The sequence below is a fragment of the Phragmites australis genome, chromosome 24 (assembly GCF_958298935.1).
Source record: "Phragmites australis chromosome 24, lpPhrAust1.1, whole genome shotgun sequence".
NCBI classification, from domain to species: Eukaryota; Viridiplantae; Streptophyta; class Magnoliopsida; order Poales; family Poaceae; genus Phragmites; species Phragmites australis.
The window spans coordinates 6119409-6144023 of record NC_084944.1 but is presented as its reverse complement, the minus strand read 5'-3'; the positions used below and the strand labels follow the sequence as shown (position 1 = coordinate 6144023).

At 44.1% G+C, this 24615-nt stretch overlaps 2 protein-coding genes, 1 non-coding gene and 1 pseudogene across 3 annotated transcripts; 3 read left to right on the top strand and 1 right to left on the bottom strand.

Moving 5' to 3' along the window:
• Nucleotides 1-6735: 6735 nt before the first annotated feature.
• LOC133907606 (peroxisome biogenesis protein 12-like) lies at nt 6736-12492 on the top strand. The gene is made up of 10 exons (XM_062349678.1): nt 6736-7128; nt 8169-8274; nt 8747-8895; nt 9763-10015; nt 10283-10392; nt 10877-10951; nt 11059-11145; nt 11486-11572; nt 11767-11904; nt 11999-12492. Exons 1-10 carry the CDS (start codon nt 7021-7023, stop codon nt 12068-12070), a joined length of 1185 nt encoding a protein of 394 aa, XP_062205662.1. The 5' UTR covers nt 6736-7020; the 3' UTR covers nt 12071-12492.
• Nucleotides 12493-13154: 662 nt separating this feature from the next.
• Nucleotides 13155-18080, top strand: LOC133907652 (eukaryotic translation initiation factor-like; annotated as a pseudogene).
• Nucleotides 18081-18816: 736 nt separating this feature from the next.
• Nucleotides 18817-23317, top strand: LOC133907367 (cellulose synthase A catalytic subunit 7 [UDP-forming]-like). The gene is made up of 10 exons (XM_062349392.1): nt 18817-18952; nt 19099-19297; nt 19426-19544; nt 19630-19699; nt 19793-19949; nt 20041-20653; nt 20743-21219; nt 21314-21892; nt 22065-22415; nt 22512-23317. The coding sequence occupies exons 1-10, from the start codon at nt 18881-18883 to the stop codon at nt 23097-23099; spliced, it is 3225 nt and encodes a 1074-aa protein (XP_062205376.1). The 5' UTR covers nt 18817-18880; the 3' UTR covers nt 23100-23317.
• TRNAG-GCC (transfer RNA glycine (anticodon GCC)) lies at nt 21952-22022 on the bottom strand. Its single transcript has one exon. It is a non-coding gene; the product is annotated as a tRNA-Gly (tRNA).
• Nucleotides 23318-24615: the final 1298 nt, after the last annotated feature.

Sequence of the window (24615 nt, the reverse complement as noted above, 5' to 3'; positions counted from 1 at the left end):
TCGACACGAGTCCGCCGACCCAATCGCTCCGCTCCTTTTCCAGCCATCCTTTACGCGAGATCAAATATCAGAAGCCATCGATCGCCGACGGTAGTTACTCCTGGCTGCAGGATGACGACAACGAGGGAAAAAAGATACCGCTTTTGCCCGGACCATTCCGGCGATCGTCGACTTATCCTAGTTGATGCCCTCGTCACCGCGTCGGTGGGCGCACTATAAAAAACTATTTTTTAATATTTAAAATATTTTTTTACAGACACTTTATTTGAAAAATCTTCTGAATAGTTGATAAGGGTCTCTTTCAGTTACAGACCGTCGATAATAATGAATGATTATCACAGACGGTTCATATAAGAAACCGTCTCTAAAATTAACCATCTATTAAAAAATTTATAATTTTTTATATCAAGTTGGATGAGAAAAACTCTATATAAAAATTGTAGCACTTGACGAGACCTACAAAGTTGTAGTTGACATTTTTTTATTTGAAGTCATTTAGAGGTCCAAATAATCATTTTAAATTTCAAACAATTATTTGTACATCTAAATGACTTCAAATGAAAAAAAAAATTAACTACAAAGTTGTAGATCTCATCGAGGGCTACAATTTTCATATAGATTTTATCTTCATCCGACTTTGTATGAAAAAGTTATTAATTTTTTAAGATAAACTGTTACATATTTCTACAGGCGGTTACTTATAAGAACCGCCTGTAATAATTGATGTTCATTTTTACATACGGTTAATTAGGTGAATCGTATGTAGAAATAGGTGACAGTTTATCTTAAAAATTCATAACTTTTTCATACGAAATCGGATGAGGACAAACTTTATATGAAAATTATAGTTCTCGACGAGATCTACAACTTTGTGGTTAATTTTTTTTTTTCATTTGAAGTCATTTAGATGCCCAAATAATTATTTAAACTTTTGGATAGAAGATATAAAAAAATTATATATGCTAATATGGTCAGTAGTAGTTCTATGGTGGGATGGTGAGGAGGGTTCACGCGAGCTGAGAGGTTCGAGTTTGAGTGCCAAAAACCGTGTAGCACGCGTATTTCATGCGAAAAAACGCATGACTTGCAACTTCGCGACCGCGGGAGGTGCCTGATCGGTCCAATTTTTTTTTTTTTGCTTTTTTTGGGTCAAAAAATATCGATTCGGGGACTGATTATCACATGCGGTTCACTTAAGAAACCGCCTGTAGAAATAAATTTTCCACAGGCGGTCCGCTTAAGGAACCGCCTGTGGAAACCTATTTTCATAGGAGGTTTTTTAAGTGAACCGCCTGTGATAATAGATTTTCACAGGCAGTCTTTTTTTGCGCATGTGAAAATTGTTTATTTCTACAGGCCTTCAATCACAGGCGGGTGCGCTAAATGCCTGTGAAAACGAGTTACCACCCGCCTCTAGAAATAGTTTTTGTAGTAGTGGCGAGTGAGTGCTGGCAGGCCCGGTCGACGGGGACACTGACAGTGACACTAACGTATAGGAATGTTCCAAACTTTCAATCCGATCCGGGCTTATAAAAGCAGCAGCACGAGAGGCTTACAGTCTGTTGGGACAACGAGGCTTTCAGAGGCCAAGCAAGAGAGCAGCCAGAAGAGAGGGAGCGCTGCTTGGTCGGTCAGTTGCGAGCTGTGACTTGTGGGAACGGTGCCAGCGGTAGATGATGGCGTCTCTGCTCGGTCTATACGGCGGCGGTAGCCGGAGGAGCGACGGCGTGGCGTGGCGCGGTCGGCGGCACCCGTGAGGAGGCTGCTATTGGGGTTGAGGTCCAGCTTGAGGAGGAGAGCAGCTCGGCCGGCCACGGTGAGGTTCGGGTACTACCTGCAGAGCTACTCGTAGAACTTTGACGCCGGCCTTGGCTCCTCCGGCCATCGCGGTTTCTTTTTTTCCGAATGGACGGAATGAGCTCCACAGATTTTATTATAGAAGAAAAAAGAATTGACTCAGTTTATAAGAAAAACTGGGTCCGAAAACCTTACATTACACGGTTAATTAGAGAAAAAACCGGCTAAAACTCACACAACATAAACCGCAAGACCGCAAAATCACACCACCGCACTAGACACCAAGTCGTTGATGTAGCCCACTGCCTACCATCGTTGTCGAGCTTGTTGCCAGAGCAATGCAACAACTCCGATTTCACCATAGTTGCCACGATCACGTGGCTAAAACTAGGCCCAAATAGCAACACCGAGACCTGAAGTAACACAACAATAACCCACCACCTAGCTAAACTATGTCATGTGGGCAAGACCTGTGCCGATTTGAGCAACGCCATGCACATAGCCTAAAGCCCCCAAGACGCGGGGAAGGATCGCCAAAGCGACTCCTCTAGAGAGGGCACAATGTCAGAGACGCCTGTCGTCGCTCGTCTGAAAGATCAAACTGAGTTTTCACCAAGGAATTCTCCCAGAGCGGCAAGGGCAAGAGGCACTATGACAACGACGCCTCCAACAAGAGGAGTGGCACCCTAAGGTGGCACTGTGGCTGGCATCGGCAACAAGCTAGACACGGTTTTTGCCTAGCACCTTACACCCCACGAGCCGCTTTTAGCTTGGCATCCTTTGCCCTTCTTCTTGTAGCATTGTGTTTTAGCAGAGTACTAGTGTCGATGCTACTGATTTCCAATGATTAGCTAGCTAGCTCGTCTAGTGATTTTCTAGCTAGAACTCACTTTTTCTATGTAATTAGCTAGTCACGTAAGGCTAAACCTGCCATCAATCAACAAAATGCTTTGGTCAGATGTTGGAATGGAATGGCTATATATAACTTATGTATACTAATATAATGACTACGTGTTGCAATGGATTCTCAATTCGGCACCACTATATTGCAATGGTTCCTAAAGCCCACACTCAATATTGTTTTACTTCCCACATGGAGAAAATAAAAACATTGATGCTAAAGGTAATACTTAATTCATAGAGAAATATTGCTCTATGATGTCTAAGGTCCAACATTAGAACAATGACATAACTCTCGATTTCTTGTCTAACATGAATATAACAAAATAACATCGCTAATAGATCAAGAATAAATTACCTATAAGAGTATATAAATGTAATTGGTTCATGGATCTGAGTTCTGTACAAAATAATAAAAGATAACTAAAGTAGGAAGCAGTAAAATACCTTGAGCTCCGACATGATATTGGCGGCGATGTGGTGAGGACAACACACTGGGTGTTGGGGACTCAACATCGTCGCGGAAGAACTATGAAGAAGAACAAGCTATTGCATATTGGCTGCTTCCTAGGCTATGGCCACAAGAGAACAACATCCAAAAGGTAAAATATTTGTGCAAGTAGGGAGCAAGTTTAAACAAACCTATGAAATTGAGGAACAATCTGTGCGCCATTGAATTCGCCAGCTCAAGCACTAAAAAAAGGGCTAAAGGTGTCAGACCTTAGTGAGAACTATCATTTTGCAAGTGCATACCTCTTGGTTACTCCTCCTAGGTAAGCATTATGGACAACCTTTGTCGTCTATTAGCCTTGTTCAATCACAAATGACAATTCAACCTCGTATTCAATTAAAGCTATCGCAGAAACAAATAATGGTCACAAGAAGCTAAGTGAACATGAAAAGGTTCTAGTTAGAAAAACTCTAATAGAATTTGTTGATCCAATGACAAGATTTAAGGCATCTTATATGTTACTAGGCCGATAGTACCATAAAGCAAGTTAGTTAACATTGTTGCAAAGCTATGATTATCAAAATATAAGAAAAGATTGCATCCTTTAGTTAGAAAATGTGCCCTATAAAACCAAAGAACTGATCATCAGCTACTTAATGTAAATCTCCTATCTAAAGTAAGCAAAAACAGTGATATTCTACGAATTTTCAAGGTAACTCAACCTACTTAAAAACTTATCTCAAAAAAATATATGAAGAAAGATACAAGCATTAAGATAGTAAGCTTACATAAATTCCAAAAGGAAAGTTTTCTTGAAGAAACTAATTTTCTTGTTAGGGGAGTTAAATGAATTCTTTTACACAGAAGGAATTACTTGGAAACAAAAATTGAAACAAAGATGATCAACTAGGATTGTCACTTGTATTATTACCAATTGTAAGAAAATAATGGTATATGGATACATCACAAGATGGTAATTACAATAAGGAATAGATCAACTTTATTTCAAAGAAACATGTAAAGAAGAATTTTAGAAATTTAAGCATTATGCTTCAAATACATTCTTCAAAAAGTCAACTATTACAAGTAAAAAAATAAAAATCATAGTTGATTTGATTCAAATGAGAAAAGATTCAAATTAAAATTCTTGAGATTAAATAGATCACTAGAGAAGTACTAATAATGGATTATTGCAAAATTGAGCTTTATATGAGCTTGACATACCACTTAGATGTTAGATAAGCAATAATATCAATTCTAAATGGTAGTGCTCAAATATTCACACTTTATGGATTTTTAAGATGCACAAAGCATAATACTCTCCCATAATATGATATTCTATTAATTTCTCCAAAAGAGTCAAAATAGAATTCAATAAGATAGATAAAATCAAATAAGGCTCAAAATCACACAATCAACAAATAAAAGTGCAATACATCCTACCAATACTAGTTATATGACATACACATACTAATTGTTAAGAAAAGCTAGATGCACTGGAAATAAATTCATAGCACATTTAGCAAGCAATCAATATATGTATGGATATTAAACATAGGCAGGACAAGATTACAATAAAGTCTACACATGCTATAATAAGCATAAAACTCTAAAACAAGCACAACTATAAAACCTACACATACGAAGAGCTAGAAACTTCCAAAATCTGGAATTTCCGGATACAACTTGAAACTTCTAAGTTCTAGAGCACTCGGATATTCCGACCTGATCCGGAACCTAGGCGACATCATTGTGCTTTCACTGCCAGGTAGGTTGTTCCACCGGACAACCTGACCTACTCTAGGGCCACATGAGGGTGAACTAGCGGTAGCGACGACATGACCATGATGGTGGGAACAACCGACGACAGCGGGAGAGACAGTAGTAGAATTTTATCTTTGCTTTCATAACTTAGATGTTTGTTTCATGATGCATGTTCAATTCACAAATTAGTCTTATATATTCGGACGTGTCTACTTTCTATATACTACATGTGACCGCACGCTAGTGCTTTTTTAATTAACAAAATCGCCTTTTTATGAGCAATGTAACCGCACGTTGCCATCTTTTGTGAGCGATGTGACCATATATCTGCTTTCTATGTATTACATTAATAACATGGTAGAGTGATATTATATGGAGAGTTGCTAAACAAACCCATCGAGAACTTTTTTTGCTACATCTACTCTTCGGTGACAACTGTCTACCCGAACATAATGGTCATTCGAGACCTTCACGTCGTTGTGAAAGAGGCGGTGATTCGAGCCGTCTTGAAAGAGGTGGTCGTTCGACAACAATCACAAGAGAATGTGCTTCTACCACTTCCGTCACAACTGAAGGGGTTGTTCCAACGATGATGACTTCGTGCTTACTCCTCAGAGAACTCCACGTTGTTGCGAATTCTCTGATGACGGGACAAATGACTGGGATTCTAACTTTGATTATTTTCCGTATATACCGACACCACGTAGACCAAAATCCCCATAATACGATTACCATTGGACGGAACGGGAGATAAGACATATGTAACTTCAAGGGTCATTTCATCGTAATGTTTATGCTACTAAATATTGTACTTATTGAATTTAAAATGGTTATATAATTTTTAATCTATTACCTAAGTTGTGTATGTATCTTAGATATAGTATACATACTATTAATAATGTTCAAATTCCATATACTTATCTCATGTACACATTATATTTAATATTCAGTATAGTTTTTTCATTTCACTTACATATATTTATTCTATCTTCACTATAACATTTTCTAGAATTTTTGTTATTTTTATCTTAGATAACTTCTGGAATTTTTGTTATTTTATAATAAAACTAGGTTAACAGTCATATGAAAGGATGGTAGGAGTGCTAACCACTCTTTCAGAGGGTGGTGAGGGGCAAATACATGGAGCGGGCTTGCGGGCGCTAACCACCATCTCAGATAGCGGTAAGATGAGTGTGAGGTCTAATCGACTTCACAAAGGACATTAAGAGGTACACATGCTACCGTGATACGTTAAGCGCTCTATGAAAAGACTGCAACCCTTTTAGATAACGGTAGACGTCTATTTATATAAATCTTTTCATTAAAGATCTATTTAAATATTAATATTAGAAAATGTAAAAAAAACTCGACTGGCTAACCTCAACAGGTCGTACCCGGGTGAGAAGAGATCGTCTGCCCATGAGGCTCGGTACTTTTCGGCCCAGATTAGATCCTCCTGGGCCCACAGTAGCCCAAGCCCATAACTCCATCCATCTCTATGGGCCATCCATCCTCCTCGTCATAGTGAGTTTTTTAATATTTCGAAAATGATAAATATAAAAATAAACACCTGTTTGAAAAAAATTATAGAGTAAACTACTATCGTCCGTTGGAACTAATTAGTTTGAGTTGTAGAGTAAGAAATAAAAATATAAATTTCATTATACAGAGTCCGTTAGATATCTAGTTCTGTATTTTTTTAAATATACTCCTATTTTTATAATTTTTTTATTTTTAAAACATAAACAATTACAAAAATCAATTTAGATATCTACATAATTGCGTAATATCGCTATTGATACATGCGCTAATTCTCGATGAGCTGCGCGTGTCAGCGAAGAGGTACCCCGAGCAGTTACCTCACAGCATCTCTCTCCCACCCATCTCCGTCACGCCTGCCCTCCTGCGCCCCGCTTCTCCTTTCCCTCACCTCACCGCCGTGGACGCGCGAGCCAACACCCAAACCGTACCGAAGAGATAACCCCCATCCCCCCCCCCCCCCGCGGCGCCCACCACTGCAGCAAAGCCCCGCCGCAGCCGACGCGACCGAGCTCGAGGCACCGGGCCTAAGCCTAGCCAGCTCCCGCGCTCCCGGAGGCGGAGTCGATATGCTGTTCCAGGTGGGAGGGCAGGGCGCGCGGCCCACCTTCTTCGAGATGTCGGCCGCGCAGCAGCTGCCCGCCAGCCTCCGCGCCGCGCTCGCCTACTCGCTCGGGGTAAACCTCTCGCCTCCCACTTCCGCTTTGGCCGGCGTCCTCTTCGATTGGATCGAGTTGCGAGGGTTGCGTGTCCAGTTTGAGCATTTCGTGTCTTGTTGTTTGTTTGTGCGTGCGAGATTTTAGGTATGTTTGAATAGTGTCGCGTGGGGCAATGCATTCAGTGGTCTAGCGTCTAGGTTATAGATGATCGGAGTCTCAGAGTGTGCTGGTTCTGCTAGTGTTTTGACTGGTTTTTTTTTGTCTTTCTAGCACCTTCAGCTTCAAGAGAATTCAACCAGGGGGTAGTTATGTAGTATATGGAAATGCAAATCTGAGCACCCGGATGCTGAAAATCTTATCGAGTCACTCTTTTTAGTTAGCTTCCTGGCCCAGAATGGATGCGTTGGTAACGAGTGGTATGGGATTGCAACATTGAGCTAATATGATGATGTTTTATACATTCCTGCGCGCTGTAGAGATAGTGTTAGCCAGGCTTTTGTGTGTTGCCATTGATTTGATTGCCTTCTGTATAACATCTTAACTCTTAAGTCAATTTACTTTAGTTTCCTTCTTGATGTTGCATATGCCTCCCAGAAGGGAGGGCAGAGGTACCAAGTTCACCTACCGTGCTACTACTTTTCCTTCTTGTTTCCTGCTTCAGTCAACTGATAGTATGTCTAGATTTGAGAAAGCAGCACACTGCCGTTATTTTTAAGTTACGTTTCAATCTTTTTGCTTTGCATAACTATTTATATATTTCAGTTTATATGAAGAGAAGGAAACTTTCTACTTCTTAGCTTGTTTGTATGATGGATTGCACAGCTACACAAGAACTATACTTAGCGAAACATAAGAAGAGTACCCTCCAAAAACTTCAGTTGCCTTTTTTTTAGCGCGCAAGTGAAAAGCGTTTTTGGCTAAACCAGTATAGTTCTGTATCCAGAGATAGTTCATTTCTCATCGATGTTCTCTCTCTTCCAAATTTAGCAATGTTCGTGCACTTCATATAAGTTTGTTTCACACCTTATATTATGGTTAACTTCTATTATTATTTGCAGGTTTTTGCCCTAAGAAGGCCATTCCTACATAAAGTTTTGGATTATGAAGATGAATTCTTTGCTTTGTTAATGAGCGTCCTTGAGTCCCACAGTCTACGGACAACAGGTTCGTCATCTTGGTAGCATAAGGCTCTTTTCGCATAAAAAGTTAATTTTGTTCAGGACCCTCAAAGAATGAAACGGGAATGCAGGTTACTGAGAAAGAAATTTCATGTACCATTCCATGTTGTAATATTAAAATAGGGCACCCCTAATCCTTTATGTTTATACTTCCATCACTATCTCCATATCTGTCTGATATCTTACCTATTATCTTTTTTTTTTTGTTATTTAGAGTTTTAGACAAATCACATGCCCAGAAAAGGCGCTACTTTCGATTGCCATTGTCTTTATTTCTAAAAAGACAATTGGTTTGAGGAATAGCCTGATCCTACTTTGATCTACTTATATATGTGGCATTACCACCCATGAAACTAGTCCAATCAACAAACTTAACGAAGGATATAATTAGCTTGCTCTTTGAGATACCCTATTGTAATTGTATTTAATTCTTAACTGTCCTGGTTATTTCCTTTCAGACGGATCCTTTGCAGAGTCATTATATGGTCTCAGGAGGAGACCTGTTAAGGTTTCAGTAAAGAGAAATAATCCTGGTGCTGAATCCAGTGACAAAGTCTATGATTCTGCACTAAGGAAGCGCCAGAAATTCCTCTCCGTTGTTTTTTTGGTAGGATGCCCTCAAGTTTCATGTACTTGCTGCATTTTAGCTACTGCTGTAAAAGTACGACCCACAAAAGTTTTTTTTTGCTTAATTGGTACTACCAAAAGCACATGCATTAGATTTAGTATGCTGTAAGTTGAGCTTGAGCTTCTGGACTCAAAAGTCACCTATTTATTGCACGTTTATTCCTTTTGGCTCATGATATATTTTGATTTTCTCATATGTGCCATGAGTTGCTCATTAAGATTGAACCACTTGTTTATCAGCAGCTGACTTTTGTGCAGTATGAATATCAGAAAGATGTTTTGCTTTAGTTACTGGCACTGATGCTGTTACAATGTTACTGTATTACTGAGATCAGATTACAATTCTGGTTTTCAGTCTTCAATCATGTTGCTAGTCTGTTAGCATTTGGTAATGATATTTGTGATGTTATTCCTTCTTATGGTACCCAGCTGCTATAAGGATCTTATTTGTTATTGTACGCAAACTCCTGCGTATTGGGGATGAACTATGATGATTGGTACATGTACTGCTTGCAGGCATATTCCATGCAAACTCCTTAATTTTTGTAATGTATTGGGGATGAACTTTAGTAAAATTTGTGTTGCCATTCACAATGTTAAAGTACGTCTTCTTGCTTTTGTCTTTTTGTTTGGAACTGTTAACTTCTGATTTCAATAGTATACAGCTCAACAGATTGTGCCATCCAAAAATACAACCATCGAAAATTTTAGTTGTGTCTATGATAAGTAGATAACTATACACATATCTAAATAAGAAAATGTGTACTTTTCCTTTATGTAAAGATGAATTTCTTGCTTTTGGAACATTTCTTCTCTTTGTGCTGAACTATTGCCATTATTATTGTAGGTTGTTTTGCCATATTTTAAGTCAAAATTGCAGTCTATATATAACAAAGAAAGGGAAGCCAGGTTGCAAGCAACACTTTGGGGTCAGGATGATGTTCGATTCGATGAAGCTGGCTTTGTATTAGATCAGGAGCAGACTTCTCAAGCACAGTCTGAGTCCTCAACTGGAGTAGTGTCAAATTTGACACGTTTTAAGAAGAATTTTGCCTCACTTATAGGTGTTTGCTATCCATGGATTCATGCAACCAATGAAGGTTTGCTTGCTACTCACGCTTTTCATCTTGTATAAACATAAGTTGTTTCTGCCTTATTCTGTCACTGTTTGCTTTAAAGAGCTAATTTATTCTTTTTTGAAACAAGACCTTATTTATTCCATCTTGCTGTTATTGAACACCAATAAAAGAATCAACATTCAATTCTAGTTTGCATTTTATATAAGCAAATGAACTGTGGACTGCCTACTTGGTTGTTTCATTGGATGGTTAACATAATCTTCACTTATTAGGTCCTATATTGTGCAGGTCTCTCGTTTGCATACCAGTTGTTGTACTTGTTGGATGCCACTGAATTTTATAGTCCAGCATTGCATGTGCTTGGGCTTCACGTTTGTCGTGCTACTGGTCAAGAGCTGGTATTGTGCTTCCCATTTTTTCTTTCTGTTGGTATATTTATTATTGTTTATACAGAGGCGCAAATCGTATGTTATTATTACTACATTTTCTAGTCTTTCTTCCCATGTGTTATTTTTAAATTATATTACACTTACACCCTGGGAACGCGACGATAGCGCGCATTGGCAGAGCACCCAGTTGTGGCGCTGTTGACCCGGGCTCGAACCCGGGTACCCACCAAAAAATCCCCCTCGCTGCAGCGGGTAGTGCGCGGTTGCCACAAAGCGATAGCGCAGTTGCGCCGGCGTTCGGGGGTTTCTCGATCTTAGCCAAAATGCCCTCGGGATGTCTCTCCTAGGGGGTCGAGTGTTTTTTTTTTTTTACACTTACACCCTCATTTAACCAATGGAAGCAATAATCAGTGGGCAAATACATGTACACCTTACATTTTTCTTGATCTGTAATGTGCCTGACATGTTTTCCTTGCTTCATCTGGATAAATAGATGGATTCATCTTCTAGGATATCAAGGATTAGAAATCGTGAACTTGAGAGACTCCGTGGCCCTCCATGGTTGAAGGTATGAGAGGGTTGTCACTATGTCAGAACTCAGTAGTTATATTGCTTGCAACTGTGAATTCTCAAGTCATAATGAATGAAAAGAACCTTTCTGTATGACCTCTGCAGGCCGTGCAACAAATGTTCCTTAGTGGTATGTACACAACTCTGGATTATGCACAAACTGGTTTAATTGCTGCAGTTTTCTTTTTCAAGGTCAGCTCTCCAATTCCCTGTAATAGATAATTTAAGACTTTTAAGGTTCCCTCCAAATATCTCATTATAGGAAGACTACTGAGGTCGAATGTGTGACGGTTATTATATGAACTCTTGAATTGAAACTTCTACAATAAATAACTCCTAGATGGCATCCTAAACTTCTTGAAATTGGCATGACTGTAAGAAATCCAAATCCTCACTGGATCATGTCAGTAAATTTTCAGCAGTTCACTTTTAGATGAACTATCAGTTGTCCCTGCGGTAGACTTCCATGCGGCGTAAAACAAGATTCAACTGTAGAACTGCACCTAATGTTCTTTCTGGTAATCTTATCTAGATGATGGAGTGGTGGTATCAATCTGCTGAAGAAAGAATGTCAGCTCCGACTGTATTTCCACCGCCCCCTCCTCCACCAACTCCTAAGGTATATATATTTAATTTTCTTGCGAGCAAAGAGCTACCACCATTCTCTTACTACATAGTCAACCCATTGGTTTTGTAAGTATTCGAAACTGTGCTGTTGGCTCTGTAGTTCAAACATATGGCTTTAACTGCAATAATGAAACCTTTTATTGTTCATGATTATAGCCTCATATGGGTCTCTGTCATTTTCCTTAGGTTGCCAGAGATGGAATTCCCTTGCCACCTGACAGGACGCTTTGCCCCCTATGCTGTCAGAAGCATGCTAACCCCTCTGTTCTTTCTGTTTCTGGTTTTGTTTTTTGCTACAGCTGCATATTTAAGTCCGTCTCTCAGGTAGGGTATTCTACCATATCAGATAGAAATCTATGATATCTCGCCCCAATTGTCTGTCCATTATCAGCTAATATGACATTGTTATGCGCTACAGCATAAAAGGTGTCCCGTAACGCTGATGTCTGCCTCTGTTGAACAAATCAGGCGTCTCTTCCATGATTTGTAGTCAACTAGTCATGAATGGACAGAACAGTTCCTGCTTCCTGAAGATCAGGAGGAAATCAGTTAAACAAAATACATCACAGCCGCCCATTTTGTTAACCATGAGAAATTCAGCCTCAGTCAGTCTCTCCTTTTGATATTCAATCACTGTACATAATGGCGCCAATTCTTCTGCTTTTAGGAAATTTAATGTTCGCATACCCCATGTCTTTTTTTGTTCTCATTGGAGTTGAACCGCAAAAGTGATCTGAGATGACAGTTTTAGGTTAGGGTTCATAATCTATTGTTTGGTGTTACTGATCGGATCCATTTAGATGAGGTGACTGGTTGTCACTTGTTCCACATGTATCCCAATTTGCGGTCATGTAAAGATTGCACTTGCTGTATATCACCTTGTGAAAAATTGGGCTGTAATTTTTAAAATAACCCTGGTCTCTGTTATATGCGGACTAACGTCACAATGTACTCCACTAGCCCCACTTACAATGACAATTTGTGCATACTTTGTTGGATTATGGATGCTGGAATCTACATTCTGAGGTGGGATGATTCTATAGAATATTTTGACAGCCAACCTATATCACTGCAAATCCCTCTATGAAGGATCATGTGTTTTTTTGGCGAAGTCCACTAATGTGATGAACTTACCACTACTAGTCGCAATCAATTTCGTGATTGAAGAAGTTGCAACAAATTCATGTGAAATTCCTCTGCTTCGGAGCCTGAGGGGGCTCGCAATTCAGAGCCCAAGGCATGAACATTTTAGGCCCAAGACCGTAGAATCCAATATTTTTTTATTTTTTATTTTAAGTTTTCAAATTTAGTAATTTTAGACGGTTGTTTGAAAAATAGCAATTATAGATGTACGTCACACTTACAACGGTGATAATAGTCTAGATATGCAATTTCAAAACAAACAATTATTTTTGTAAATTTTCGATCAAAAAGCTCAAATCCAACACAGAATGGGCCCAAACCCAACACGCCACATAAACCTGTGTCCAGTCCGCTAGCCCCCCCCCCCCCCCCGAGAAAACCCCGGAGGTGGCGGAGACCGAAGGCGGCGGCACGGCGGGAGCGCGTGCGACATGGCAATGGTTGACGCGGCGGTTGTGATGACGACGACACCGGAGGTGGCGGGGACCGAGGGCGGCAGCGCGGCGGGAGGCGAAGGCGCCACACAAGCTGCACAGGGCGTGGACCTTCTGGTACGACATCCAGTCGAAGCCCAAGCCCGGCGCTGCGTGGGGCACCCCCCTTTAAAAAGCTGTACACCTTCGACACCGTCGAGGATTTCTGGAGGTACGTGCGCTGCGGTGGTCGTCTTCCCCCAGTTCCCCTGCCCGATCTATTCTGCTCGGATCTAATCTAGATGCTGTGGTGGTTTCCTGTCCATCGGATTCTGTGCGTGTTTTGGCGATCTTGTGGCGGTGGGAATGGCTTGCAGAGTAGATTGGGTTCTAGGTAGCTTTAGCGCCGGCAAAATCTGAAACGATTAGATGATAGATATTGAGAAACCAAATTGAAATGTGCCTTAGTTTACTTATGATGAGTGATTGATATTATCATTTATTTGGTTTGATGATCTTCGGTTTTGCATGAGCTTTGATGTGATTTGAATTGATTTGAGATTTCATTTGAGCATATAGATTATGAACTAATTGGAATTGGAGTTGGAGATATGTGTTTGCTTGTCTCATGGTGTGCAGGTGAAGAATGCAACTTGGCGGTCGACGATGGGATGATCGGGGCCAAGCAGAGTGCTTGGTGCCAAACGATCAAGGAGGTCGGACGGAGTCGAGGGTGATCCTAGCTAAACACGTGGAGGTCAAGTAAAGCATTGAAGATGGATGGAGACGGCGTGTTGACAAAGTCAAGCGAAGGGGATGCCGGTGCAAGTGACAAGGCGGCCCGAGGGATCGGGAGAGACTTGCCGACGGTCAGAATCGCATGACGGAGTACATGCGTCGACATCAAAGCGCTTGCTTAAGGTGTAAGTAAGGCGGTGAGTCACGCTTTGAGAAGCGTGCATGCCGTTTCGTAGTTTGGTCTCAAAATCGTGAGAGGACTGGAGGAGTATGTGGCACCATCATAAAGCTTGCGTCGAGGCGAAGCTAAGTCGTGAAGGCGCCGCGGCCGTCCAATGAATGGAAAAGAAAATAGACCAAAATATCCTTGGTGATAGGTAGGAGTGTACTACAAGAAAGGAGTATTTTGGGAAAAAGTTAGGAAACTTAAGGGTTAAATTTTCTAGACCTATAAATAGAGGGGTATGGCTAGAAAAAGCTTTGAACCAGCTACTTAAGCTCCCTTGTACCACCCATTTGAGAGCCTTAGAGCTAGGGTTTTAGAAGAGAGAAGAATGAATACTTAGCTTATGTAATAGGTGAGAGTTTTGAGAGATAAATCTTTGTAATCTGCCTAAAATAGAGCTGACCTCTTTGAGTAATTAAGTTTATGTTTTTGTATATGCTTTAATTCCCCTCCTTCTAGTTTCTCTCTATTGTTTCCCTTGTAAGTTTTTCGATTTTTAGTTTTGATTTTCGTTTTGATTTTTAGGTTGAAATTTCAGTACCTTGTGAGATCATTCTTCTTGTTGCTAGAGGCATAAAAACTCACATACGAGTGTATGCTCATGGGTCTTGAGTACCCTTGCCTCTAGATCATCAACTTGGAGAGGTTTCTTGCCCAGAGATTTTTTCTTTGAGCTGCAGTTTTTCACCTTTGCAGGATTATTTTTCTTGATGCTAATGGCTTAAATACTCACATACTCATGTATTTGAACGAGTCTTGAGTTCCCTTGCCACTAGACTATCATCTTGGAGGATAACCTTGTTCGGTGTCCATCTTCTCTAGTTTTTTTGAAAGTTACGAGTTTTTTGCACAAAGACATATAGAATGGTCTTGAATGGAACCTATGGTTCATATTCCATCTGTGGAGTCATGTTGTCATGGAACTAGTCTTATTGCTTTGTCTTTCTAATTCTTTTGTTTTCGCTTGAGTGTTTTGAGGTGCGTTGGGTGAGAAATAAGAAAAAATCATCTATTTCGAAAGAAATTTGTTGAAGTGTCTATTCACCCCTCCTCTAATCGCCGTTTTCGTTCCTTACAGATATATTAGGTTGTCGTAGATGTTGTTTGTTCATGATATGATTGGCTGCTGCTTGCACCGAATCTGATTTCTTCCGTGCATATGTGCTGATTGTTTATGGCTGATTTTTCACGTAAGATGTTTCGTGTGTTTTTAGTGTGGTTGGTCCTTCTTGTAGTTAGTTTTGTCTGCTAAATTATTTTGAACCAACTTCTACTATGTTAACTCCCACTTTGAGCATATTGGGTAGTTGGATATATAGAGTGTCTTCTCTAACCTTTTCCTATCGCTGTTCAAGACCCTAACCTTTCGATTAGCTAAAAGTATTTCAAGACATATTCTGGCTTGCATGAGACTGTTCAGATATGAAAGGGTTAACATCTTAGGTTTAGCTGTAACTATTAGCAATATCTATCAATTGTTTCATTTCTTGCACAAGTCTTCCAAAGTCAAAAACTTCTATACATGTTCAGCTTGTATGTTTTTTAATTTGATTGACCTGTATCTGTGTACTTATGGATCCCTTCTTTCTTGATGTAGCTTGTATGATCTGATTTTCCTCCAAGTAAGTTGACTGGGATTGCTGATTTCCATTTATTCAAGGCCGGAGTAGAACCAAAATGGGAAGACTCAGAGTGTGCAAATGGTGGCAAATGGACTGTCCCTTGCAACAGAAAGGCAACCTTTGAAACCACGTGGCTTGAAACGGTACATTTGTTATTCTTATTCTATTTGTTCAGGAGCTTAGAAGTTCTTTAAAGATCTACCATCTAAACCCTGATCTTGCCAGAGAAGTTTTCACCAAAGGAGTGCTTTTGAATAAATGTTTGAACATGCAGTTGATGGCTCTTTTTGGAGAGCAGTTTGACGAAACTGAGGAAATTTGTGGAATTGTTGCTGGTGTTCGTCATAGAGTGGATAAGCTTGCATTATGGACTAGGACTGCCAGCAATGAAGCTGTCCAGGTTGGTTGTTTTGGTTCAAATCTTGATGAAGTGAGAAACTAGTTTTATGTAGTCCAGTGTTTTCTCGCTGCCTCTACAGTTAGTAAGTTCTGCAGAATTGCGGATCCCTAGGTGGTATGATGCTCTCTAGAAGAGATCTCTATTTACCTAGTTTCTTCCACTTGATCTGTTGGGTTCAACTATCGTACAAGTAGTTATATTATTATCACAGTAACACGGTGGTTTGCTAGTATGGGTCACGATTTGTTATTGCCATTTGCGATTCCATATCTTATTTGAATGCATTTATAAGTTTGTTCTATTGGAACAATGTGCAGACGGATGCAATATTTCATTATCTAAGTAGTGATGCAAAATTGTTTTCTTAGTGAACAGGGGCATATACTCCTAGTCATATCTCTCTGGAAGAGAGAACTGTATATTTTGATTGGGGTTTTAGTGCATGTTATTTGGCTGTGCATGATACGAAGTTATGGGCAGCCTATCAAGTGGCAACTCTGTATTCAGTGTGATGTTGCATGAAAGTGGTCACTTGGGGTGTGTCTGGTTGCCCGAATCTCCCTTAGTCTGGGATTGCTGATTTCCATTTATTCAAGGCTGGAGTAGAACCAAAATGGGAAGACTCAGAGTGTGCAAATGGACTGTCCCTTGCAACAGAAAGGCAACCTTTGAAACCATGTGGCTTGAAACGGTACATTTGTTAATCTTATTCTATTTGTTCAGGAGCTTAGAAGTTCTTTAAAGATCTAGCATCTACACCCTGATCTTGCCAGAGAAGTTTTCACCAAAGGAGTGCTTTTGAAGTTTTCACCAAAGGCTGCATCCATTGTTCCAGCCTGGCCTAGCGAATGCAAATATACAACCTCATCCTGGCCTAGGAGTGATGCTCGATTCGAGCTTCACTCTACAATCTGACCTGACTATATGAGTGTCACAAAATAATCTTCATACGAGTAATCAATCATAATATCAACTTTTACATCTGCTCATATAGACGAGTTCACTTGTCAGTGTCACAAAATAATCTTCATGCAAGTAATCAATCACAATATCAACTCTTGCATCCGCTCATATAGTCTTAGATTCATTTAACCAAATATAAACTCAGCTCAGTTTATCCAAATAGATACAACCAACCAAATATTTTTCTTTTCAACAAATATGACTTTACCTAACCTACTTATATGATGCAGCTCTACGAAACCTCATTCGGGGAACCAAACACACCATGCATATGGTTAGATGCAGCTGTGGTGATGCACATGGTTATATGTACTTGAGTGTGCTGTTCATATTATAATGTTATAACATGAACGATGTCTTTTTGTCCTCTATGCAATTGATGAACAACTGAATATTGGAAGAAAGAGACCCCTAAACTTTTCCTATTGGAGAAGCTGTAAAGCTATTGTTTTGTAATTCTGAAACTTTTCCTGTAGTTTGAGCCATCTTGTGTGTATCTCTGCAACTTTTGAAGTTTCCGTTACTCTTTAGTAATATTCAGATAATATTACTGTGCTGTTCTGAGTTTACTGTTTGTTATACAGGTAAACATTGGCAAGAAGTGGAAGGATGTCATTGACTACAACGATAAGATCACTTACACTTTACATGTATGCCTTCAAGACTCTTCCTTTATTTGGCACAAATAGTTGTTCTGTTTCAAACACTTGTGAGAAAGATCAAAGTATGTGTGCAGCTCACTCTATTTGGATGTCTCTCATATGCAGGGTGACTCCATAAAAGAGAAACCAAGCAGAGGTGGGTGGTACACCGTGTAAGATGCACGCCACGAGGATCATGGCTTGGATAGCCGGGGTGGAGTATTTTGCTGAGATTGGTGCCTGTTTTGAATGCAGCCTCTGCTTGTTCGAGGCAATTTCCCAACCTATTATGTTGTTTTGCTCTCAGATAGCTTACGTGGTAAAAGAACTAGACGTTGGAGAAATGTTGACGACTTTGTATGCCACTAAATTTCATCCTAATCTGCACTGATTTCCACAACCCAAGGTAGCCATTGCATTGTGAAAAGCTTACATTGCCCTTAGCTGCGCTATTTCTGCACGAGAATTCTTCCCTCTCTGTTTCTTTGTTTTATACTTGGTCAGATGAAAGAGAAACTTGCGTTCCACCTTGCCAAACTCGAACATGTGCTGTTGAGCTCTTCGCATTTGAGCGAACGAAACATCACCTCTTCCTCTCGGAAAGGGCTACACTGCCTGCCAGCCTGCTCTTGCGCTGACCTCCGCCCCGACAGGAGTTGTCTTTTCACGTTGTTTCGTTCCATTTCATCCCAGATCACTCACCTACGACCTGCCATTTATACACGCACTGACTTCACGCCCACACGAGCTCGCCATCTCACCAGAAGCGCTGAGGCGTCGCCCCGGACCACCCGCACGCACATCGACGTCTCAATTCACCGCCGTCTTCGTCGCTAGCCTCGGAGAGTTTTGGAGGCCAGTTTGCTTCAAGAGCACTGCGAGTGTGCGGCACATTTCCCTCGCGTTGGCTTCGGAGCGAGCGAACGAAAGCCGTGGCCTCGAAGCGAGCCAATGCTGTGTGTTGTCATGCACCTGCCTGCCGTGGCTTGTGCTCTAATCAAAGCCGGACTGCCCACCGCACGGTTGGTGCGAGACGCCACCCCGCCACCTTACCGCTCGCTGCCTCGCCACCTCACTCACACCCAGCTATATCACCTAGCTTTCCACCATGTCCCTTCACCGATACCTCACTCCCCTCCGCCGTTGCGCACGCCATGGACACCGGTGGCCTCGCCACGGGCTCGCACCTGCGGGACGAGCTGCACGTCATGCGCGCCCACGAGGAGGTCGGTCTCATGGCTTGTTCATCTCTCTCTCTCTCTCTCTCTCTCTCTCTCTCTCTCTCTCTCTCTCTCTCTCTCTCTCTCTCTCTCTCTCTCGCGGCCACTGGCATTGTTGCTGATCGCTGGACTGCATGCCGACGCGCGCGCAGCCGAACGGCAAGATCCGGAGCGCTGACGTGAAGACGTGCCGCGTGTGCGGCGATGAGGTCGGGGCGCGGGAGGACGGGCGGCCGTTCGTGGCGTGCGCCGAGTGCGGGTTCCCGGTCTGCAGGCCGTGCTACGAGTACGAGCGCGCCGAGGGCACGCAGTGTTGCCCGCAGTGCAACACCCGCTACAAGCGTCACAAAGGTCCGTGCTGGTGCCTCGCCAACCAACACCGTGTCACAGTCTACGTGACTTATGTCACAGCTAAAATTTGAAGGACGAACTGCAGTCGGAGATTGAAAATCCTGTATCTTTGTTGCGTGATCTCGCAGGGTGTCCCAGAGTTAATGGGGACGAAGAAGACGGTCCGGAGATGGACGATTTCGAGGAGGAGTTCCAGATCAAGAGCCCCAAGAAGCCTCACGAGCCAGTTGCATTCGACGTCTACTCGGTGAGCTCATTTGAATGAACCGTCCATTCCAGCAAGGCTGCGAAAGCGCTTGTGAACTGACGGACCGGCCGCACTGGTCTTGCAGGAAACCGGTGAGCAGCCGGCGCAGAAGTGGCGGACGGGAGGCCAGACGCTGTCCTCCTTCACTGGAAGCGGTCGGTGCAAAACAAATTCTTTTGCCGTTCCGATTGGATTGATCTTGCAAGATCTATTTGAAGATGCATGGCCTGCTGCGTGATGTTTTGCAGTGGCTGGGAAGGACCTGGAGGCAGAGGGGGAGATGGAGGGAAGCATGGAGTGGAAGGACAGGATCGACAAGTGGAAGACCAAGCAGGAGAAGAGGGGCAAGCTCAACCACGACGACAGCGACGACGACAGCGACAAGAATGACGACGAGTACATGCTGTAAGCTCCAAGCTCTCCCCTCTGCTAAGTTCCTCTGCCTTCCCGCTACCGGTTTCATCTGAATTGGAGTGAATTGAATCGGGGTGCGCAGACTGGCGGAGGCGCGGCAGCCGCTGTGGCGCAAGGTGCCGATCCCGTCGAGCAAGATCAACCCGTACCGCATCGTGATCGTGATCCGCCTGGTGGTGCTCTGCTTCTTCCTCAAGTTCCGGATCACGACGCCGGCCATGGACGCCGTGCCGCTGTGGCTGGCCTCCGTGATATGCGAGCTCTGGTTCGCGCTGTCGTGGATCCTGGACCAGCTGCCCAAGTGGTCGCCGGTGACGCGGGAGACGTACCTGGACCGGCTGGCGCTGCGGTACGACCGCGAGGGCGAGGCGAGCCGGCTGTCGCCCATCGACTTCTTCGTGAGCACGGTGGACCCGCTCAAGGAGCCTCCCATCATCACGGCCAACACAGTGCTGTCCATCCTAGCCGTGGACTACCCCGTCGACCGCGTCAGCTGCTACGTCTCCGACGACGGCGCGTCCATGCTGCTCTTCGACACGCTGTCCGAGACCTCCGAGTTCGCGCGCCGCTGGGTGCCCTTCTGCAAGAAGTTCGGCGTGGAGCCCCGCGCGCCCGAGTTCTACTTCTCCCAGAAGATCGACTACCTCAAGGACAAGGTCCAGCCCACCTTCGTGAAGGAGCGGCGCGCCATGAAGGTCAGTGACATAGCAACATTTCTATCTGATTCGACTGCGCCGCCATGGATGCTCTGATTCTGACACGCGAGGTCAATGCATGCTGGCAGAGGGAGTACGAGGAGTTCAAGGTGCGGATCAACGCGCTGGTGGCGAAGGCGGAGAAGAAGCCGGAGGAAGGGTGGGTGATGCAGGACGGCACGCCGTGGCCCGGGAACAACACGCGCGACCACCCTGGCATGATCCAGGTGTACCTCGGCAGCCAGGGGGCGCTCGACGTCGAGGGCCACGAGCTGCCGCGGCTCGTGTACGTGTCCCGTGAGAAGCGTCCGGGCTACAACCACCACAAGAAGGCCGGCGCCATGAACGCGCTGGTCCGCGTGTCCGCCGTGCTGACGAACGCGCCCTTCATCCTGAACCTGGACTGCGACCACTACGTGAACAACAGCAAGGCCGTGCGCGAGGCCATGTGCTTCCTCATGGACCCGCAGCTGGGGAAGAAGCTCTGCTACGTCCAGTTCCCGCAGCGCTTCGACGGCATCGACCTTCACGATCGATACGCCAACCGCAACGTCGTCTTCTTCGACGTACGTCCGTCGACCGTCGTGTCGCCCATGGCGTTCTCGTTGATGGCGTGCGTTTGTGAGCTGATCACGGCCGTGTCCTGTTGTGTCTCTGCAGATCAACATGAAGGGGCTGGACGGGATCCAGGGGCCGGTGTACGTGGGCACGGGGTGCGTGTTCAACCGGCAGGCGCTGTACGGCTACGACCCGCCGCGGCCGGAGAAGCGGCCCAAGATGACGTGCGACTGCTGGCCGTCGTGGTGCTGCTGCTGCTGCTGCTTCGGCGGCGGGAAGCGCGGCAAGGCAAAGAAGGACAAGAAGGGCGGAGCTGATGGCGTCGACGAGCCGCGCCGCGGGCTGCTCGGGTTCTACAAGAAGCGCGGGAGCAAGAAGGACAGGCTCGGCGGCGGGTCGGTGGCGAGCGGGAAGAAGGGGTACCGGAAGCACCAGCGCGGGTTCGAACTGGAGGAGATCGAGGAGGGGCTGGAGGGGTACGACGAGCTGGAGCGCTCGTCGCTCATGTCGCAGAAGGGCTTCGAGAAGCGGTTCGGCCAGTCGCCGGTGTTCATCGCCTCCACGCTCGTCGAGGACGGCGGCCTGCCGTCCGGCGCCGCTGCCGACCCCGCCGCGCTCATCAAGGAGGCCATCCACGTCATCAGCTGCGGCTACGAGGAGAAGACCGAGTGGGGCAAGGAGGTGCGTGGCTGACAATGTTTTTTTTTTTTGGCACAGATTTTCTCGGTAAAAAATTATTGTGCACCAGCCGGGAATCGAACCCGGGTCTGTACCGTGGCAGGGTACTATTCTACCACTAGACCACTGGTGCGTGTTTGATAGTTCTGATGCATTGTGCTTTTTGACCGTGTAGATTGGGTGGATTTACGGGTCAGTGACGGAGGACATCCTGACGGGGTTCAAGATGCACTGCCGGGGTTGGAAGTCGGTGTACTGCACGCCGTCACGGCCGGCGTTCAAGGGTTCAGCGCCGATCAACCTGTCGGACAGGCTGCACCAGGTGCTGCGGTGGGCACTGGGATCCGTTGAGATCTTCATGAGCCGTCATTGTCCGCTCTGGTATGCCTATGGTGGTCGGCTCAAGTGGCTCGAGCGTTTCGCCTACACCAACACCATTGTTTACCCCTTCACCTCCATCCCCCTTGTTGCCTACTGCACTATACCCGCCGTCTGCCTCCTCACCGGCAAGTTCATCATCCCTACGGTAAGTAGCATGCCGTCTGCATCGTCCTGCAATATATGTACCATTGTGTTCCAAGCATTGATTGGACATACGTATGCCATGACACATGTGATGCAGTTGAACAACCTGGCGAGCATCTGGTTCATCGCGTTGTTCCTGTCCATCATCGCGACGGGGGTGCTGGAGCTGCGGTGGAGCGGGGTGAGCATCGAGGACTGGTGGCGCAACGAGCAGTTTTGGGTGATCGGCGGGGTGTCCGCGCACCTCTTCGCCGTGTTCCAGGGTCTACTCAAGGTGCTGGGCGGCGTGGACACCAACTTCACCGTCACCTCCAAGGGAGCCGCCGACGAGACCGATGTCTTCGGTGAGCTCTACCTCTTCAAGTGGACCACCCTACTGGTACCGCCCACCACGCTCATCATCATCAACATGGTCGGCATTGTCGCCGGTGTCTCCGACGCCGTCAACAATGGCTATGGCTCCTGGGGCCCGCTCTTCGGCAAGCTCTTCTTCTCCTTTTGGGTCATCGTCCACCTCTACCCGTTCCTCAAGGGGCTCATGGGGAGGCAGAACCGGACGCCCACCATCGTCGTGCTCTGGTCCATCCTCCTCGCCTCCATCTTTTCGCTCGTGTGGGTCAGGATCGATCCCTTCATCCCCAAGTCCAAGGGACCCGTCCTTAAGCCATGTGGAGTCGATTGCTGATAAAGCTTCTTGCATTAGTTTGCTTGGACAAACGTGATCGTGCGTTTGCACATGCACTTTTGGGACTTCTATTCATATTTGACTTGTTTTTGTACAAGTTTTGTGACTGAGATGAAGGTTATAAGGATTGTGGTGGAGTTCACCCAAAGTAAAAGACAAAATATTTTCTTTAGAAACCACAGTAAGCTAAATGTTTCGGGCCGTGCAAAGTTCAAATAGCTGATTTGAGAAACCACAGTACATTCTTGCTTAAAGACCTTTTGTTGGAGAACAACTAAGGAAAAAAGGGCTGTTGAATGCCAAATGCGCGGCTATAGCGGGAAATGAATGTGAGATGCAGGAGGATTATTTGTTGGGTTGCTTGGAAGCTACTTCCTCTGTAAATGTCAAATAAAGAATATCTTAAAAAAAAGGTCGGACAAAGGAAAAAGTTTTATAAATTAAACTAGATACTCAACATAATAGCTACATGTTGTGATCATGGAGGCTTTGTAGGATTGAATATGCATAAATTACTCAATCGGTGGGGGTGAATGATTATAGAAGCTAAATTAAAAAAAATAAATTATCCTAATTAAATATTTAATTTATTCGCTAAATTTAGTTCGGGATAGACAACTATCACATCAATAAGAGCAATATCCAAAAAGATCCAACCATTATATTGCCCTCAAATTTCTACTGTAGAAACTAGATAAGCATACAAAACTATTCCTATAAGAATCAGTCTAATCGGATCTCTAGATCCAAAGGTATGAAATTCATAAACAAACCATGACAGATTGTAACGAAAATAGACCAAACATAAATATCTCAAGAATTACGAATTTTTGGCCATCTAAAATTCTCAGAGATTTATCTTGATGCCTTAGGATGATTTTAGATATATCAAATCAAGACAAATCACAATGAACAAATGATCAACTAAAAATTACCGTGAAACGACGAAAGCAATGAACACGAAGAAAAACTTACAAAAAAAATTAATGTTCATTGCATGAATAAATTCACAAGATGCATTACAAAACATCCCTAAAAGTTTCTCTATGAAACCCTAATTTTCCTCTAAATTTTATCTATTAAAAAATAGATCGGTTTTTGTCCTTCTATCTATCGTGCTACTGTTGCTCATCGGCTCTTTCTTTTGTAACAAACATGGCACAGTAGCAACCCCAATTGATCACGTTAGCCTCAGCCCGACTCCATGCAAAATTTCTGTTTCCAGGTGTCCCTGACTTGGGAAGTCGCGGCCCACCCGACAGCCCAAACGCGGCCCACTCGGGGTTAGGGTTCAGGGTTCGAGGGCGGCAACCCAAGTGGGTGGGCCTAGAGGAGGTTCGGGAGGGGGGTGGGGTGGCGGCCGCAGGCGAGGCAGAGGTGGCGGGCGGGGGGAGGGGGTGGCTAAGGCTGGGCGGCGGGGGCGTTGTCGGTCTGGTGGTGGAGGACCGTCGGTGGGTGACGTTGGTGGCAAGGGCGTGAAAGCAATAGCCTGAAAACGCTGAGTTAGCGTGGCGGT